We start from the raw sequence: 17,943 nt of genomic DNA, 5'->3' as shown, positions 1-17,943 counted from the left end.
AAAATATAGAAGAAGACTTGTGACTGAGCCTTCCGTTGCGGAGCACAGGCTCCGGACGCGCAGACTCAGCGGCCATGGCTCACGGGCCCAGCCGCTCCGCGGCATGTGGGATCTTCCCGGAGCGGGGCACGAACCCGTGTCCCCTGCATCGGCAGGCGGACTCTCAACCACTGCGCCACCAGGGAAACCCAAGAAGTCCTGTGGCTGAGTCTTTTGATTGCTAGGTCAATTAGAGATTGTGAGCAGGAGACTCAGTGCTGGAATGAAGTTTCCCTCTTTATACTATTGATAAAATGGGTGGGTGCTGTCAAAAATGATGAAGTTTTACTTATACCATGACTATGTTGCTCCAGTACCAAATTGAAATAAATGTCTCTACAGAATAAAAATATAGTAATATTTTAAAGCAAATTAAGTAAAATTTATACCACATGTTTGATAATTATATCATTCTGATCTTCAAATAAATCACTTTATTAGAAGGGCATGCTTAATATTATTGATACCTTCAACCTATGCCTGTCCCTTGAAGCCCATGGCCATAACAATGACATCACTGGTTTTGTTTCAACAGGAGTAAAAGTAAGTCATCATGTTTTTACTCCTTTTGAGGACAAATCCCTTCCCAGCTTTTCAATTATTTGGCAGTTTTTCTATGTTATTTATGTTCTAAGGCTTGAGACTATGCCATTTCAGTTGATCCAGTAAGACTCATTAAACTGATGGTGTTAAATACACTTAGAAGAGAAATTTCAGAGGATCAAACTTTTGGAAAAAAAATTCAGTATCTAAAAGTGTCAGATACAAAGAGGTCTGTTTTATTTGCTACTGAACTTTTTGCACTAGAAAATTCCTGGCACTTTTTAGAAACACAATGTTCTCAATTGTTGAGTTAATAGATCTATAAAAGAGTTAATCCTTTTTCAATCTGAGACAAACTAGATTTCTTGACCAAAAAATGTTTTCCTCAAGATTTTCAATATTTCATCACTCCTTTGGCATTATTGCCTAGAAAATTGATTCTAATGGTTTTTATATGCATGTGAATTACTGATGAACTAAGTAGACTTCCAGGGACCAACCTTGAGACTGAAAAGATGAAGCCGCTCTAAGGCCATGGATGTTCGCAGGGCTGAGAAGGCATTCAATGGGTAGAGAGAAAACAATGACAAACTTCTACCTCATTTTTTCTTAGGTTGGTCCTAAATTAGAAGGCAGGTGTCTGAAAGATGGTGCCAAAAGGAAGAAGAGGAAGAGCTGTGTAAGATTTTCAGAATCCCTTTGTGTCAGGGAGATTGTGGAGGGGGTAGTCACAGTAGCTCTCAGAAGCAGTATTTCTTGTGTCTTTCTCTCATTAATACCTCATTTCCTTCTCTAAGGTGGATCCTGTTTTAGTGGATAATTATTTATTATTCACACCGGCACTGATGTAGCAGAGTTGATTTTCCACCATTTTAATTATTTCTCAGGGCTGCAGATATAAAGGCAATGCACGAATTGAAAAATATTTTTGGAGTTCAGCTTGTAGCACTGAAAGCTCAAGAATGGACAGAAAGCATGGAAAATATGTGGTGAATATTGAACACTCTGAAAACCCAGCAGTGAGTATTGTTGCTGTAGTTTAATATTTGCCTATATTGCAGTCTATCAGCATTTAACAGCAATCTAATCTTTTTACTGCAATATAGTTAATGTCATAATTTTGCATTCTTCTCCAAAAGGAAGAGTAGCCAGGTACTAATTTTTTCCTTCAACATTTCATGATATATTCTGCTCTATTATACTTTAGAAGTTATTTACTTATATACAGCATGACCACGTGATATAAAATAAACAAAACTTTCAATATTCACCATCTTGTAAACATAAAGCTCCAAAGATGACTTTGGTTTAGTTTTGAAATTATATTTTTACAATTTCATTCTTAGATTTTATATATAATTTCTAAACCTGTCAAAACTCACATTTCTAAATATGTTGGAAATCCAGAAAATCCCTGAAAGATATCCTCTGAAAATCCCTACCTTGAATGAAAATACGATCATTCTATTTTAAAATCTTTTACACCAAGAATCAAGTCTTCACTATATAGTTATAAGAGGTCTCTTTAATACCAGAACAAAGGATAGAAATGTGCTAAAAATTGAAATGGTAAGTTAAAATTCACGCTGGAAGAATAAAGACAATATTTTGCCTTTGCAATTTGGAGCTGTGACAATCGGCCTGTATTAATCACCTACAAAATAAGCCAAAGAAGATCAGCTCCTGTTGTTCAGTAAGTGTTAGTTGAATAAGAGAATCCCACAGAGGATTCCTGGTTTACTGAAAGAAAAGGGGTTTGTCCCTCTGAGTCATCATACAAAGGACCCTCCTGAGGCTGTTCTCTTTGTCATTTGTCTCTGAATTTGACACTCTATAATTGGATCTTCGGGATGATGGAATATTCAGATGGAAAAAAAGAAATCCCTTTAGCCAAGTATTCATCATCTTGATAGTTTCTCTAGATAGCAACAAACTTGAAGATGTTTACAAATACTATCTTAAGCACATTTTACAGCATATGTCTGCATAGCTGACAATATTTCAATTACCATGGATAGTTAAGGCATAGTAATAAAAATATTTTTCTCTTAAGACCAAATTCAATAATAGAATTAAAAAATGAATTGAAAATCACAAAAGGGAAATAAATTTTGGTGTATTGTTTTTCTGTTGGGATATATGAGAACTTAAGTTAATCCTTATAAAGTTAGGGGAAAAGCTTATAGACCTTTCCTTGGTAACTATTGTTGCTGTACTCCAGTTGCCTATGGCCATTATTAGCTAAGGCTGACTCTCTGATTAAACGTTATTCACAGCTCTCCAACTATTCCAGTTTTGTATAGAGGCTTTCCTGTACTAAGTCAGAAGAACCCTGACCCAGCAAAGATTATTACTTGAGTTACAATATTACCCTGAAGCTGAGCCTAGTTCACAGGTTCTCCACCCTTGGTGTAAATGCCACCCATCATCTTCCTTCTTTGAAAGGGTTGGGATTCCACCAATGCCAGAAAATTCTGGAAAACTGGTCTGGTGAGTGAGTTTTGCTTTGTTTACCAAGCACATTATAATATCCAAGTTCTTCAAAATATCCAGGTTCTTCAGCCACAGGCAAACTGAATAATAACTAAAGCAACAAAATCAGTACTTAGGAAAATAAGCAAGGTTGTTATTAAAGGTAAGTCCAACTTTGCTCAGGTTTACCTAGTGAATAACATGGACTTTGTTTAATCTTATTCAATAAAAGTAGAGATATTTTCTTTATTTCTTTGATATAACACTTATAGAAAAATCTAACTTAATGAACTCTTTACTGCCAAGAGTATTCCATCTTGTCTATATTTAATAACAATCATTTAGTTTTGATATTGTTTTTTTTTACCATGCACTAAACTGTTGTTTTTAATTCAATAGTATTGCTTTTTGTTGTTGTTAAAACACAGTATTTACTCTTGTAGCTAAATTGCACATCTAATATCATAGAAAAATCTTCTAATGGAATAACTTGTAAAATCTCCACCCCAACAAAGTTAATTCAGTGTCTAGGAAGCGCCCTATTGAAAAATAGTGGATTAAGTCCTACAGTGCCTATAATTGAGTTTTAAAAGTGGTGTCCCTTGTAAAGCAATTATACTCCAATAAAGATGTTAAAAAAAAAGTGGTGTGTTGCTATACTGAATACAAAAATGTGATAGAAAGGATTCAGGCTTTATAAATGTTTGGAGAAACTCTCATCTGTATATCTAATTAATTCCATTAGACTTCCTGGGTAGTAGCTTGGTTCAAAATATTGATTGGCTTTAGTTATGGAAAAATAACAAAGTACTAATGAAGACAAAAAAATTTCCTTTGAGTTGGAGATTCATTCACGGACAAGTCCATTTGTCTTCTATTTTCTCAATCACAATAGTCTGTGTGTCACTACCTGGTGGTATATATTCATAGTCATCATACAGGAGGCCTAAGATAGGATATTGTGACCTGTACTTTCTAGTGGTAATAGTTGTCCTTCCACCACTGGAGGGTTGGTTATGAGATGAATATATTTCTTGTCTCAACTTCGAGAGTTCCTCCGATTGATGCTTTATAAGGGAATCCTTCTCTTCCAGCAAGCTTGTCAGTTCATGAATCTTGAATTGGAAGTCACTGCAACTTCCTTCTCTTCTTGAAACATCTTTTTGGAACTGATTTAATTGAGTCCTTAGTTTGCAGATCTCTCTATCTTTCTCCATTCTTAAGCTTTTTACCATCTCCATGTAATGGTTGCCAATCTCAGCCATTTTAGCCTGCAGCATCGGGCCTGTGCAAGTCTCTGAGAGCTGCACTCTAAGATTTTTATTCTCTTGCTCTAAATTACGCTTACAGTATTCCAGTTCTTTTAGTTTATATTCTATATCTGATAGTGTATGCCGAAGAGAAAGATTGTTTTCTTCCAATGCTTGGCATTTTGAGGTTGAGTCTTGAAGTCCTTGCTGCTGCTGGCGATTATTTGCTCTCACTGATGCTAAGAGTTCTTCATACTCTTTTATTTGAGTTTCTTTGAATGCCAAGTCTTTCTCAAGTCTTATCTTGTCATTTTCCAGTGATGTCAAGTCATTCTGAAGATTTCCAAGCTCCTCCCGTATGTTGCTGAATGTGGACAGCACTAGCCAGAGTGATTTATCAGACATACCCCTCATCTGCAGAATATAGCGAATTTGCTGTTTTGTAAATTCTGACAATCCTTTAGGAATCAACGTTTCAGTGTCTTCTGACTCATCTGTAGACTCAAAGTCCTGTTTGCTTCCTCCAATTCTCTGCAAATGTTCTAATAAGCAGTGATATAGATTTGTATTTTTGCGGCATAGATCAGCAAGCAACTCTCCAAAATACTTGGGGTCCAATTTTTCAGGGCCATCATCCTGAATTATCACCGGATCCATATTTAGCTTCTCCACTTTTCTTATGGTTTTTTCATAAATAACATTATTTCCTGGAAAGAAATGGCCTCCTCTTAGGAATGGCGACAGTGGTTCCTGTTCAGGATTTTGCACTACATATTGCCTAATAGTGGTCTGCGGATATGTAGTGACTTTCACTGTTGGAGAATGGAGTTCCTGGGAACGGTGGCTCCAAAGCAAGCTTTGGTAGGAGGAGGCAGTTTTGAGAGGGGAGCACACTTCCTGTGAGCCGATGGGGTCCAAGGCCTCAACCACCTTGTTCATGGGCCCACTGTAGGTCCTCACTCGCTCATACACTACATTTTTTTCTGGAGGCTGCTGGGCTTGTCTTGACTGATGGTAGCAGCGGTAATGCTGGGGCTGGCACTGCAGCACTTCTGGGGATTGCTGAGTCCCACAGCTGCTGCTGCTCATCTCACTCCAATAGTTTGAGCTCATTATCTTCTCAGTGGTCACCAAGGTACTCCCCAGATGCTCTCCCTGAGCAACAGCAGAAGCAGGTCTCTTGATATTGTTAATGATAGTTCCCAGTAGACCAATGACTCTTTACAATTCTAGTCTGACAGTTTTATGGAACTCATTGGTTGATGGGTCAGCAATTTTTATAGCTATTTAGTAATGGGTTTTAAATCAACATGGTAGGAGACAACTAGTATTTGTAGCAGGAGGAATAAAAACATTAATACTATATTAATGATAACGATAGCTAATACTTATTGAATGCATACTATATGCCAGACATCACTCTAACCCTTTTCATTAATCATGAATCCTCACAGCAAATCTATAAGTGTGGGTAGTCCTGGTAACCCTTTTTTTTTTGAGAATAAGCAAGAAGTGGCAGAGATGCCCTTGACCCACAGAAAACTTATATTATTATCCTATGAGATGAAGACCCCCAGACAATCCTATATTATTTTTGAGATTTGACAAAACATTTTGCCCAGATACATAAATTCCTGAACTTCCTGCTCTGCCATTTTATCTTTTTCTTTCTCCTCTTTTAATGCACCTCTCCCCCCAGATCTTTCCCACTGAACTCACTCATTTTCAATCTTTATTACCCCCTTTTCTCAACAATGTTTAGCAATTACTGTATTTATTTAAATAATTATACACAAATATCTGTTTTCCTCTCTGTTATATTAGCATACAAACTCCCTAAGCGTAGAGACTTTTGTTGTTGTTGGGAACAGTTTTTACACTGCTCTGTGTCCAAGAGGAACCCAGCAAAGACATATCACAAACTGGACAAAAGACTCATCTTCTGTGTTCTTGTGACAGGCTTGCAAGTTCCATTGAGTAGAGCATGATGTGAGTTATGCAAAGGAGTCTCTTTGTCTGAGAATTTTTCACTAGTTTAGTGTAGTATAGTATACACTATATTAATATATTATTGTAGTTTAACATAATAACATGCCATATATAGTTTAGTAGAGTGGAAATTACACTGGCCTTACCGCTGGAATGTCTGGGCACCAGTGCTTGCTCTTGGGTCATCATGAGATAATAATAGTACTACTATTACCACTACCAATAATAATAATAATAACTTCAACTCTTTTTGCTTTGATAGTCTCATTTCCAAAATGACCTGAACAGGTTGTACCTGATAAGCTGCAAGAACTTTTTCAGCTCTAACATTCTATTCCTTATATGAATTGATATTTCCTAATATATGCTCCACTGACAGCATCTTGCCACATAAGGGTATTTAATACATGCTTGTAATATGATAGAGAAGATGGATTATATACATTCCTGATCTGGAACATTGATAACTTACAAAAATTAGTCAAAATGTACCATAGAATAACCTGTCTAGATTTTTTTGTCTTCAGAGGATAAGAAAACATTAATTTCTTTTAAAAGTTTCATTGTTATCTCTTTTAAAATTCACAGTCTTGCTTATTTTTTTTTAAATTTTTTGCGGTACATGGGCCTCTCACTGCTGTGGCCTCTCCCGCTGCGGAGCACAGGCTCTGGACGCACAGGCTCAGTGGCCATGGCTCACGGGCCCAGCCGCTCCGCGGCATGTGGGATCCTCCCGGACCGGGGCACGAACCCGTGTCCCCTGCATCGGCAGGCGGACTCTCAACCACTGTGCCACCAGGGAAGTCCAGTCTTGCTTATTTTTGACTGAAGTGTTTAATTTTAGAAATTCAACACCACTGCTTCCTATTCACTTAACGCTTCCAGTCATGTGTTCAAATGACCAAGAGGCTCCACCTTCAAGTGACATAACTGGTGATGTCCCTTCCAACTTAACTGGGGTCTGCATGAACCCAAGAGTCCTTGCACACTCAGAATGACAACACACAGACTTATCCCGCGCACAGGTAACGTTTGGTATAGCAGCTTTTACCCAGGTTGGGATGTGCTCTATATGGGGATGTATATGGTCTAGTCTTTCCCAGGAAGTGCATTTAATTGTTTAATTCACCTACATTCATGTTAAGCATTTGCTGTGTTCTCAGTATAATTATAAGTCACTATGAGGTAATCTACTAGAAGGAGAGTATTTGATCGTCTCTGTTTTCAAGAGCTAATGTTCTTTGAGCACTGGGGACTCAAATATTCTCATAGATAGAGAACATGTATGAAAATAAAAGGAATAAATGTAAAGTACAAATGCAAGTTTGGGGAGGGGCAGGGGAGCAAATATGTCAGCAATGTAAAGATTAATTCACTAATTAGACTCTGATGAGACACTGGGTCATACTTGAAACTTCAAGGGTCCTACTCTATTGTGATCACCTTATTTTCTTATACTGTTCCAGCCTCTGAATCTGTATGTGACACTTTCTACAGCTCTCTTGGTTCTGACCTCTGGTGCATATAACCTTGACATAGAACCCTGCCTCCATTCTCCGGATTTTCTCCCCTAGCTTTGAAGACTAGATTTAGCTCTCCTTGGTTCTTGATCTTGTCTGTTGGCTGAATGAACTTTACCTCAGGACTGTATCCCTATATCTTCAGCCCTAGTGTAGAAACTTGACATTGACTATAAATTACTTACTCTGCTTGGCAGTTTGGTTGGGTTACCCTGACTCTGGAATCCCTATCCTCTGTTGCTTAATCTTGCTGTGGAGGTTCAGTAGAAAGAGTCTGAGCTTTGTTACTTGATTCTGGATAAAATATACAAACTATTGATACTGTTGCTAGGTCAATGTGAAAGAATAAATGAGTTAAAATGGGTGGAGACAGAAAATGTTTCTACTTGTTTGCAGAGGTAAAAAGCAGAACTGAAAGAGGTCTTAGATAACATATAATCTGGTGGTTCTTAACCCTAGCTGCATATTATAATCATCCAGGGATTGTTTAAGAAATACTGATGGCTGAGCCCCACCCTAGATCAGTTAAATTAGAAACTCTGGGAGCGAGGCCCATGTATCAATAGTTTTTAAAAGCTTCAGGTGAACTTAATGTGCAACTAATGATCAGACTATCTGATCTAGTCCCATTCCATCATTTAACAATCAAGGAAAATGTGGCCCAGGAAATTTAAGAGATTTTGCAGAACCCACATAGCTTTTGCCAGAAGTGGCTGAAATAGGAGGAGAGCTTAGGTGTCTTATTGTCTGGCTATGTGCACTTTATTTCACTAAGCTGCTCTTTTATAATATTTTCTTAAGGCAGTATTATAGCTCCTCCCAGATGTGCATAAGTCTTTTGCCACATTCCTTTCTTGAGACTCCTTTGTATTGCCTTCAATATAGGTAAAGAAGATGATATTTTTTCCTAGGTCTAACTTGGTCTTAGTGGCCCTTATTTCCTTGGCCTTGTGGACCTCGTCCTCATTCTGCTTCTGCTGCCTTGGAACTGCCACCATTTGCACAAAATCCTGACCTTTCAACATATACCACAGCCCATATTTTGCAACATTTAAGACCTGCTCTATTCTGTCTGGAAGGCACGAGTGTTGTAGTTGTATTCCATTCTTCGAGGGTCTTGCTGTCATCCAAATGATAATGAAATCATTAATCATAATGGACGATTGAAAATTTATGTAGGTGTCACAGTGCCAGGAACTCTGCAAACATTGTCTTATTTTCCCTCTCATCATTGGGAAGCTTCTGGGAGTTCTTTTCATTGTGCACTTTCAGGTATTTTAAGCCTTCGAAGGATATAATGCACTCAGGTAAATTCTCTGTGTCTCCCTAGTCATCCTAGGTCCCAGGCAGCTACTTAGATGCTGGATGATAGGAAGTTAAAAGGATTGTTACCAGGAGTTGATTCATCACTTGGTGTCAGTATTTCTTAAAGGTTTAGGAATACGCTAAGAACAATTTTGAAAAACCTCACAGTGTATCATTCCTCTCCTGATAACACAATCACTGACTGATACTCAGGTATGTATTGGGGCAAAAATAGGTGCATGAGGAGAACTTGCTGTGTTGAAGGTGGACCATGCAGCCTTCTGCCTGGTGAATGGAGGTTGGGAAAGGCATTCCCAATCAGCAGAACTGTTTGTGCCAAAGTCTTACCTTAGAAGTAAGCATGGTGCATTGAAGAAACAGTGGAGGCCAGTGTGGCCCTGGGCTATTGCAATCGTCCAGGACAGAGATAAAGGAAGCTTGGACTAAAGTGGTATCAACAGAGATAAAGTCACTAACATTGGGAGATGTTTAGCAGATAAAGTTAAAAGACCTTGGGAATAGATTGGGAGATTTCAAGGATAATCCCTTTGTTCCACTTTATGAAATTGAATCAAATGGATGGTAGTGCCATTTAGTGAGATGTGGAACCTGGCCAGGTTTCCCTAGCAAGATCATGACTTTGGGTTTGGACACAGTGAGACAACTCTGAGGCATCTGAGATGTGCTGTTGTGTAAGCATTTGAGGGCTAGAGGGGAGGGCTGGATTGGAGATAAACTTGAGAGTCATTTGCATGCAGATGGTGGTTAAATCTGGCCCACTGCTTATTTTTGTAAATAAAACTTTATTGGAACACAGCCATGCTCATTTGTTTACTCACTGTCTATCGCTGCTTTAACACTATAATGGCAGATTGGTACAGTTATGACAGAATCTGTATGGCTCACAAAGCTGAAAATATTTACTGTCTGGCCCTTTACAGAAAAAATTTGCTAACCCTAGACCTAGTGTGAAAAAAGACAAGGGCCAAAGAATGTCAAGCAAAGGGAGCAGATGGTTCAAGAGAGAAGAGGAATGATCTTCAGTGGCAAATGCTACTGAGGGCTTAAGTAAGATGAGGGCTAAAATACATCAATTAGATTTTAGTGAATGCATGTCATTGGTGACTCTGTTAAGAGGTGTTTCAGAGGCATGGCAGAAGCAGACGCCAGACTGGATTAGGTTGAAGAGTGTGCAGATGGAGACGGTGCATTTAGACAACTCAGGAAATTTCATTTGCCAAATATAAAGAGAAGTAGCTAGATGGGCATTTGAAACACGTGGGAGATTTTCTTGTTTAAGATGGGAGAGATTTGAGTGTGTTTAAACGTTGAAAGGAAGAAGTCATTTAAGGGGAAAATGGTGAAGTATTCAGTCCTGGAGGAAGGATAAACAAAAAAGTTGCTGAGGAGGTCAGAGGGGTTGGGATCCAAAGACAGATTGGCAGGTCAGCTTCAGGCAGAAGGAGGGATAGAATCTTTTGTGTCAATCAGGGAAAGAAGAGAGTGGACTTGCAGGTTTGGTACCTAGTGGGGGTTTGAAAGAGTTTCCATTTGATGGTTTCAAGTTTCTGGATGAAGTAGAAAGGAAATAGAGTCATTTGATAGGAATGAGGAGGGACAATTTGTGTGTGAGAGTTGGTGGATGGAGGTTACAGGTATAAAGAGAGGGAAGAAGATTAAGGAAGTATTTTGAAAATGAGAGCATATCTTAATCAGAGAACTATAATAGGATGGTAGAGCAGTACAGAAAATCCATCTGAGGATGGTGGTCATACATTTATATTGAGTCTGATCTGCCCAGGTGCATGACTTTCCCCAACAGTGCGACTGTTCAAGGGAAGCTCCGGAATAAGAAGTCACTTGTTTGCCAACTGGAAAAACGGAGAAGAGGGAAGTGCAAGAGATTTTAGGGAGTTAGTAAGTATATTGAAATAATGGGCCTTGGAACAAATGGTGGATATGGAGAGATGTGAGTGAAGCCAGGGCTGCTGGGCTGGATGTTTTAATAAAACTAAAGAAACGTTGTTACAGGAATAATTGAACAAACAAGCTGGAAGGAGAGGACATGGTGGTTAGAGCACAGGATTCTTGAAGAAGTGATTCTGGAAGTGGAGCAGGTTGGGGTAATGACAATATCCAGGGGAAATTTGGGTGTATGGCAGAGAATTTACTATTAAAGTTTTGTTCTGCTTATGTGAAAAAACAAAAGGCCCCATATTCACCATTGGAAAATAGAATAAAAGAAGATGAGATATAGGCAGATTTTTATCTCTTCTAATGTTAGAGAAAGCATGCAGTTACTTCCATCGGGATAAAAATGTGGACTTTAAATTTCTTGAGAGATATATAGGGATTCAATGATGTTAATGCACCTGGTTATAAATAACACAAAAGAGATCATAAACGACAAGCATTTTTATCTTTCACTACTGATATTTTTTATTTACACTCTTCTTAGATGAAAGAAAATTACTACAATAACTGGTCTCTGTGGAAAGTCTTTTTGGCTTGTCTCTTAGCCTGTGTGATAACGACAGCAATTGGCATACTTATAATAAGCTTGATGAATAATAGGGGAAATTACAAATCTTCCATTGTTTTCCAGCTATCCCCAAAGTCGGGGAGCCTATGATTATTATTCCTTGGACCACCTCTACTACTTCTCAACCTACAGTGACCACCAGGTCAACAGAACTGACAGCTACAACCACTTAAACAGAATTTACTATCTCTGCCTTGTCCACTGAACCTACAACCACAACAACCACAACCATCGGTTCACCTGAACCTGCAACCTCAGCGGCCATGACCATCGCTTCACCTGAACCTGCAACCTCAGCGGCCATGACCATCGCTTCACCTGAACCTGCAACCTCAGCGGCCATGACCATCGCTTCACCTGAACCTGCAACCGCAGCAGCCACGATCACAACTTCAAGTGAAACCACAGCTGCCTCTGCTACACCAGAACCTTAAACTACAACTACTGTAACTTTCACTTAGCTTACAAAACCTATGGTCATCACTCTCCTTCAACAATCTGTAATCTCCACCTATTTCTCTGAACCTGCAACTGCAATGCCACCATTATCACTTTAATCTACTAGAACTACCACCAATCATCAAAATGTTCTCTTCTATGGCAAGTTAACGTTTAGTTATTTTCACTACAAATTAACCTACAACTATCTTCCCTCACTGGCTCTTTCCTCAAATTGTAGCTACCTCTTCAATGGCTGAGTCTATATCCACTGCTATTGCTACATTATACCTATAGGAGCTACCATGATGCCATTTGAAGAAAGGTAATTTAGACAGTGAATAATGGAAAAAATTACCTTAATTTTCACCACGTCAACACTTAGGTCTTCCAAAACTATTAAAAATGTTTGTTTTTTTTTTAAGAGCTGTACACCTGAAACTAACACAACATTGTAAATCAACTATACTTAAATTAAAATTCTAAAAAAACAACTGAACATTGAAGCTATAAGAACCTTCTTTTTTTCTATATTTCAAAATAATATAATTTCATATAGAAAAAGTAACCCAATTTGTTCATTTAGAATGTCTTTAAGACATTTTATATAAAATCTTAATGGCAAAATTAGCCATTTAGAATTTTTTCAAAGATTTTTTTTTTTAATGTGGACCATTTTTAAAGTCTGTATTGAACTTGTTACAATATTGCTTCTGTTTTATGTTTTGGTTTTTTGGCCCAGAGGCATGTGGGATCTTAGCTCCCTGACCAGGGATCAAACCTGCACCCACTGAATTGGAAGGGGGAAGTCTTAACCACTGGACTGCCAGGGAAGTCCCCAAACCATTTAGATTTTAATATGTAATGATTTCAGTTCAGAGCATTGCATTCCTCTGCAGACAAATTACACACATAAAGAACACATTTTATACTGGGGAGATTTAAATTTATGTAGAGAAAAAATTTTAATTTATAATAATTGTTTCCTTTATAGTGAAGCTTGTTGTGTTCAATTTTTCTTTAGATTTTAATTACCTTTTAAACAACCATACTCTATTTACTTTAATATTTGTGGATTTAAAATAGAGATTCAAAGTGCATTTGAATCTCTATTTTAAAATTAAATGATTAATTTTCTGCAATCTTGTAAAGCAATTAATTAAAGACTTGTCTTAAGTCCCAACTATATGCTTAAGTACAGAAGATACAGAAGAAGAAAACAGCAATGCAGGTTAAGTAGTAAATTCATTAATTTAGACTCTTAATTTTGAATTCTTAATAATTCTAGAAGATTTAAATAAGTTGATGATACTCCGGACTTACTAAATCAGGATCTTTAGACTGGAACTGGTAATCTATAATTTAAAAAACTTTATATGGGCTTCCCTTGTGGCGCAGTGGTTGAGAGTCCGCCTGCCGATGCAGGGGACACGGGTTCGTGCCCCGGTCCGGGAAGATCCCACATGCCGCGGAGCGGCTGGGCCCGTGAGCCATGGCCACTGAGCCTGCGTGTCTGGAGCCTGTGCTCTGCAACGGGAGAGGCCACAACAGTGAGAGGCCCGCGTACCGCAAAAAAAAAAAAAAAGAAATAAAAAAACAAACGGGAAAAAAAACCTGTTGGAAAAATATTTACAACACTGAGGGTAGAAAAATCATTGGTATCTTGATACATAAAATGTTCACTGGAAAGAAGAACACTGACCCATAATAGTTAGACAGTCATAGAACATAAATATGAATAAACATAAATACAAATATGAGTAAGCACATATATGATAGTTTGTAAATATGACTATTGAATGATATTTAAATGGTTATTAATGTGTTTAATTTCAGAGCTATAAAACAAAGGAAATGACTACACACACACACACACACACACACACACATTCTTTTTCCTGACCTGAAAACAAAGACTGAGGAAACGGTCAAAATGTTCAAAGCAGGGAGAACACAGTAAGTAAGATGGTCTTGTGACACTGTTAGTGATAGTGTAACCTGGTACAATTGTCTTCATCAATTTGACAGCAATTTTTTTATCAAGAGCTTTTGATCTACTCAATTCCACTTTTTTTGAGGGGGGGTTTATTTTTTATTTCTATATTTAAAAATTTTTATTTGAATTTTTATTTATTTATTTATTTTTATTGGGGTATAGTTGTTTTACAATGTTGTGTTAGTTTCTATTGTACAGTGAAGTGGAGTTCCCTGTGCTATATAGCAGGTTCTCATTAGTTATCTACTTTATACATATTAGTGCCACTTTTAAATTGCCACCTAAAGAAACAATGCAAAATTTTGAAAAAATATTTTAAAAAATAATTATTGTATTGACTATTATGTCTGCAAAATAGAAACAATCTAAATACTTAAGGATGGAAGCATGGTTAAGTAAACTATCTTACTTTTTGTGTAACTGACTGTTGTACAACCAACAAAACACATTAAAATGAATTAAAAAAATGACTATCCATAGATATACATTGAAAAGTGTCTGGGAGGAACCAAAACAATTTAAACAGTTGGGTAAGTGACGATTTTCTTTAAATTTTCTGAATTATCTTCAAAATAGGTTTATATTACTCTTCTAATTGGAAAAAGGTATATGAAGTCAGATGTTTCATAAACTAATGAAAAAATGATAAGAGAAACAGACAGTAAATTAGGGGCAGTGAGTAATGGAAACTAAAGTTAATGAATTTAAAGTGAAATAATGAAGCATCCTATATGGACGCTTCTTTTATTTTTAATTTTCAAATAGTGGTCATAGAATATTGTTATAAAACTGAGATACAAAAGAAATCCAAAAGATCGTAGGTGAATCCAATCACATATGGTACCTCCTATCTTATTTACATCAGAGTATCTGGCTACTAAGTGATTTGTCTATTAGATTCATGTCTGAAGAATCAATTTTCTGGTTCTACGTGGGATTTTGACTTAGATTAGGGATTGAATTTCTGCTCTGCAGCAACTGTTGGTTTTGCAACCTGAAGAACACTTCTTAAACTCTTTGAGTCTTAGTTTCCTCATCTGTAATATGGACATAATACTTTCCCATAGAGCAATTTTGAAGATTAAAGTGGTTTATGTACCTATCATTGTCCCGACAAATAAGTGTTTGTTTTTATTAGTATGAGAAATATGCTTTCACGAAGAAGCATTGAATTATAGGTGTGTGTATATATATATATAATATTAGTAAGTATGAGTATTCCACTCAATGCCAGAATTATTAATATTTATGTTAACATAATTGTTAGTATGTATATGTACTTATACACAAGTACATGGTATATATATTTTGATATATATAAATATATTATGGTTAATATTTATATATATTGGGTTGGCAAAAACGTTCGTTTAGGTTTTTCCATAACATCTTATGGAAAAACCCAAACAAACTTTTGGGCCAACGAAATATTTGTTTACATAATTGCTAGTATTTTGGTATATACGTACATTTATATACATATACATGTTATCGACAGTTGACCCTTGAACGACAGGTTTGAACTGCATGGGTCCACTTATATGAGAATTTTGTCAATAAATACGTACAACAGTGTTACACTACCTATGGTTGATTGGATGCACAGATGTGGAGCCACAGGTAAGGAGGGCTGACTGTAAAGTTATATGAAGATTTTTGACTGCAGGGTGTCAGTGCCCCTAACCTATGCATTGTTCAAGGGTCAACTGTATATATGTTTTACTATATATTTATGTAATAAAACTTCATTTATTCTAGGGTGTTTTAACTTCTATTGTTTTGATGTATCAATTTTTTTCTTACTCTACTGGGCTTCTAGATAACTTTCTAAAAATCCTACATTTTGCTATTTGAGATTCCATAAGCAGGTCAAATATTGATCTTCCTTTCTTTTGATTTCTAGATGATCTCCAGGGCCAAGAGGAAGCACAAATGGTCCCAATATCCATGCTCTCTGGGCAACATGTTTCATTTCTTTGTACTATTTTGAACTGCTTTGAATAGTTGACATTTCTGGGATTCACAATTGGCTCCATAATTGTGACATATGGATAAACTTCCCATTTCAGAGATATTTACAACAGAACCCAGAAACATAATCTCTTCAGTTCTTCTAAGGATTCTGAATAATTATCTCTTCTTCTTTTTTCTTTGTGGGTAAAGCAAAGGAAGCCCAAGAAATGTCACCAGAAATCAATACTTAGGTTGACTGCTATGCTCTAATGCCTTATGATCATGGCTGGGAACCAGCATTCAGTAGCTGGGAAAGGGACACGACCCTATGCTCTTGCCACCTTCTCCCAAGAACAATGATTCAATCTTTGATGGTCAAGGTGGAGATCAAACTTGAAGGACTTAAGGCATGAGAACTTAGATCAGTCCATAAATTTTATGGTTCAGGTTCAAGTTCAAGGACTGATAAGAATTAATATACTTCCAGAATCAGCAAACAGAGCAGACGATGCACATGAGCTGATACAAAAAAAATGTGTCACCCCAGTGCCAACCGTGTTTCCTACTGAGAGGTGCCAAAGTTCAGTGGTCTCAGCACCTTTTATGAAGTGAAGAGCTAAGACCCCAGGAAGCCATTTAGGCTGGTGTTGAAAGAGTAGACAATCATCAAGCAAAATCAGACCTAATTACCTTAAAGCAATTGTATTTTTTTTTTTTGCAAGGCCACAAGTATGGTAACTAGTTTATTCATGTTTTACTTCTTATTGTGCCATCAGGCCTTGAAACTAAAGGTGTCAGTGAATCAAGCCTAACCAAGAGGCAAATGGGCCTTCCAAATTATTTGTCAAATGGTTGCTGTGAACACAGAAGAGAGAGAGAGTTGAAAAAAATTTCAAAATGACTCGTGTAACATGAATTTTATTAGAGCTGGCCAATGTATTTTGATAAGTACTTATTTTTAGCATGTGGTTGATATTTATTAAATAAACACCCATGTTATCATACTCAGGACAAAAACAGAGCACTTCCAGAATCCCCAGAGACCTTCAATGTGGTATTCAGCCCCAATTCTGCTTTTCTCCTTCCCCTGAGAGGTAACCACCACTATCACAAGTTTTACGTTAAATATTTCTTTGCTTTTTAAAATAGATGTTTCAAATTTGCATTTGTCTGATGTTTTCTTATTATTTGAGTGAGATTATACATTTTTGGGAAAAATACCTAGAAGATATATATCTTATATCAAGGAGTTCATGATGTCAGTATGTCATATTACTGGTGATGTTGGCCTTGATCACTTGGTTAAGGTAGCTTCTACTGGATTTCTCCACTGTAAAGTTGCTGTCTTTTCCTCTGTAGTTAATAAATATCTTGGGGAGGTAAAAAATAAAATAAAATAGATGTTTCACTTACATATATATCTCCAGACAAGATTGTTTAGTTTTAATGTCTGTTATTTTTCCGACTACATTATATTTGTTAGATTCATGCATTTGATATGTTTAACAATAGTTCATTCATTTTCTTTGGTGAAAGTATTTCACTGTATAAATATAACGCAATTTACTTATCTATTCTGCTGTTGATGTATATTTGGGCTGTTTTTTAAACTGACTAATAATGTTACTATGAACATTTCTGTTTGTGTGTGGGTGCATGAGTGTGTGTGTGTGTGTGTGTGTGTGTGTGTGTGTGTATATATATCTGTGTATTTCCCTTGGGAACATACTAGGAGTGGAATTGCTTCATCATAGCTCATAAGTATCTTCAAGTTTACTAGATAATGTCAAATGCTTTCCAAGTCATCTTACCAATTTATATAACTGCCAGCCGCATATTTATTTAGAACTTCATTAATGATTTACTCAATAAGATTTCATAAGTTTTCCATTAAAA

The 17,943-nt window shown here is 36.9% G+C and overlaps 1 protein-coding gene and 1 pseudogene across 1 annotated transcript; one reads left to right on the top strand and one right to left on the bottom strand.

Moving 5' to 3' along the window:
• The first annotated feature begins 486 nt into the window (after nt 1-486).
• Nucleotides 487-11,750, top strand: LOC137204219 (dynactin-associated protein-like). Its single transcript, XM_067701457.1, has 3 exons — nt 487-582; nt 1,470-1,601; nt 11,577-11,750. Exons 1-3 carry the CDS (start codon nt 487-489, stop codon nt 11,748-11,750), a joined length of 402 nt encoding a protein of 133 aa, XP_067557558.1.
• On the bottom strand, nt 3,646-5,477 carry LOC137204098 (protein POF1B pseudogene; annotated as a pseudogene).
• Nucleotides 11,751-17,943: the final 6,193 nt, after the last annotated feature.

This window comes from Pseudorca crassidens, chromosome 12, assembly GCF_039906515.1.
Source record: "Pseudorca crassidens isolate mPseCra1 chromosome 12, mPseCra1.hap1, whole genome shotgun sequence".
NCBI lineage: Eukaryota > Metazoa > Chordata > Mammalia > Artiodactyla > Delphinidae > Pseudorca > Pseudorca crassidens.
This window is presented reverse-complemented; position numbering and strand designations above follow the sequence as displayed.

What these genes read in the sequence shown, in the direction of transcription:
- LOC137204219 (XM_067701457.1), top strand. Translation starts at nt 487, where the DNA reads ATGCTTAATATTATTGATACCTTCAACCTATGCCTGTCCCTTGAAGCC. An exon ending in TTGTTTCAACAGGAGTAAAA is followed by an intron (nt 583 to 1,469) that starts GTAAGTCATCAT and finishes ATTATTTCTCAG; the next exon opens with GGCTGCAGATATAAAGGCAA. An exon ending in AACACTCTGAAAACCCAGCA is followed by an intron (nt 1,602 to 11,576) that starts GTGAGTATTGTT and finishes CACTCTTCTTAG; the next exon opens with ATGAAAGAAAATTACTACAA.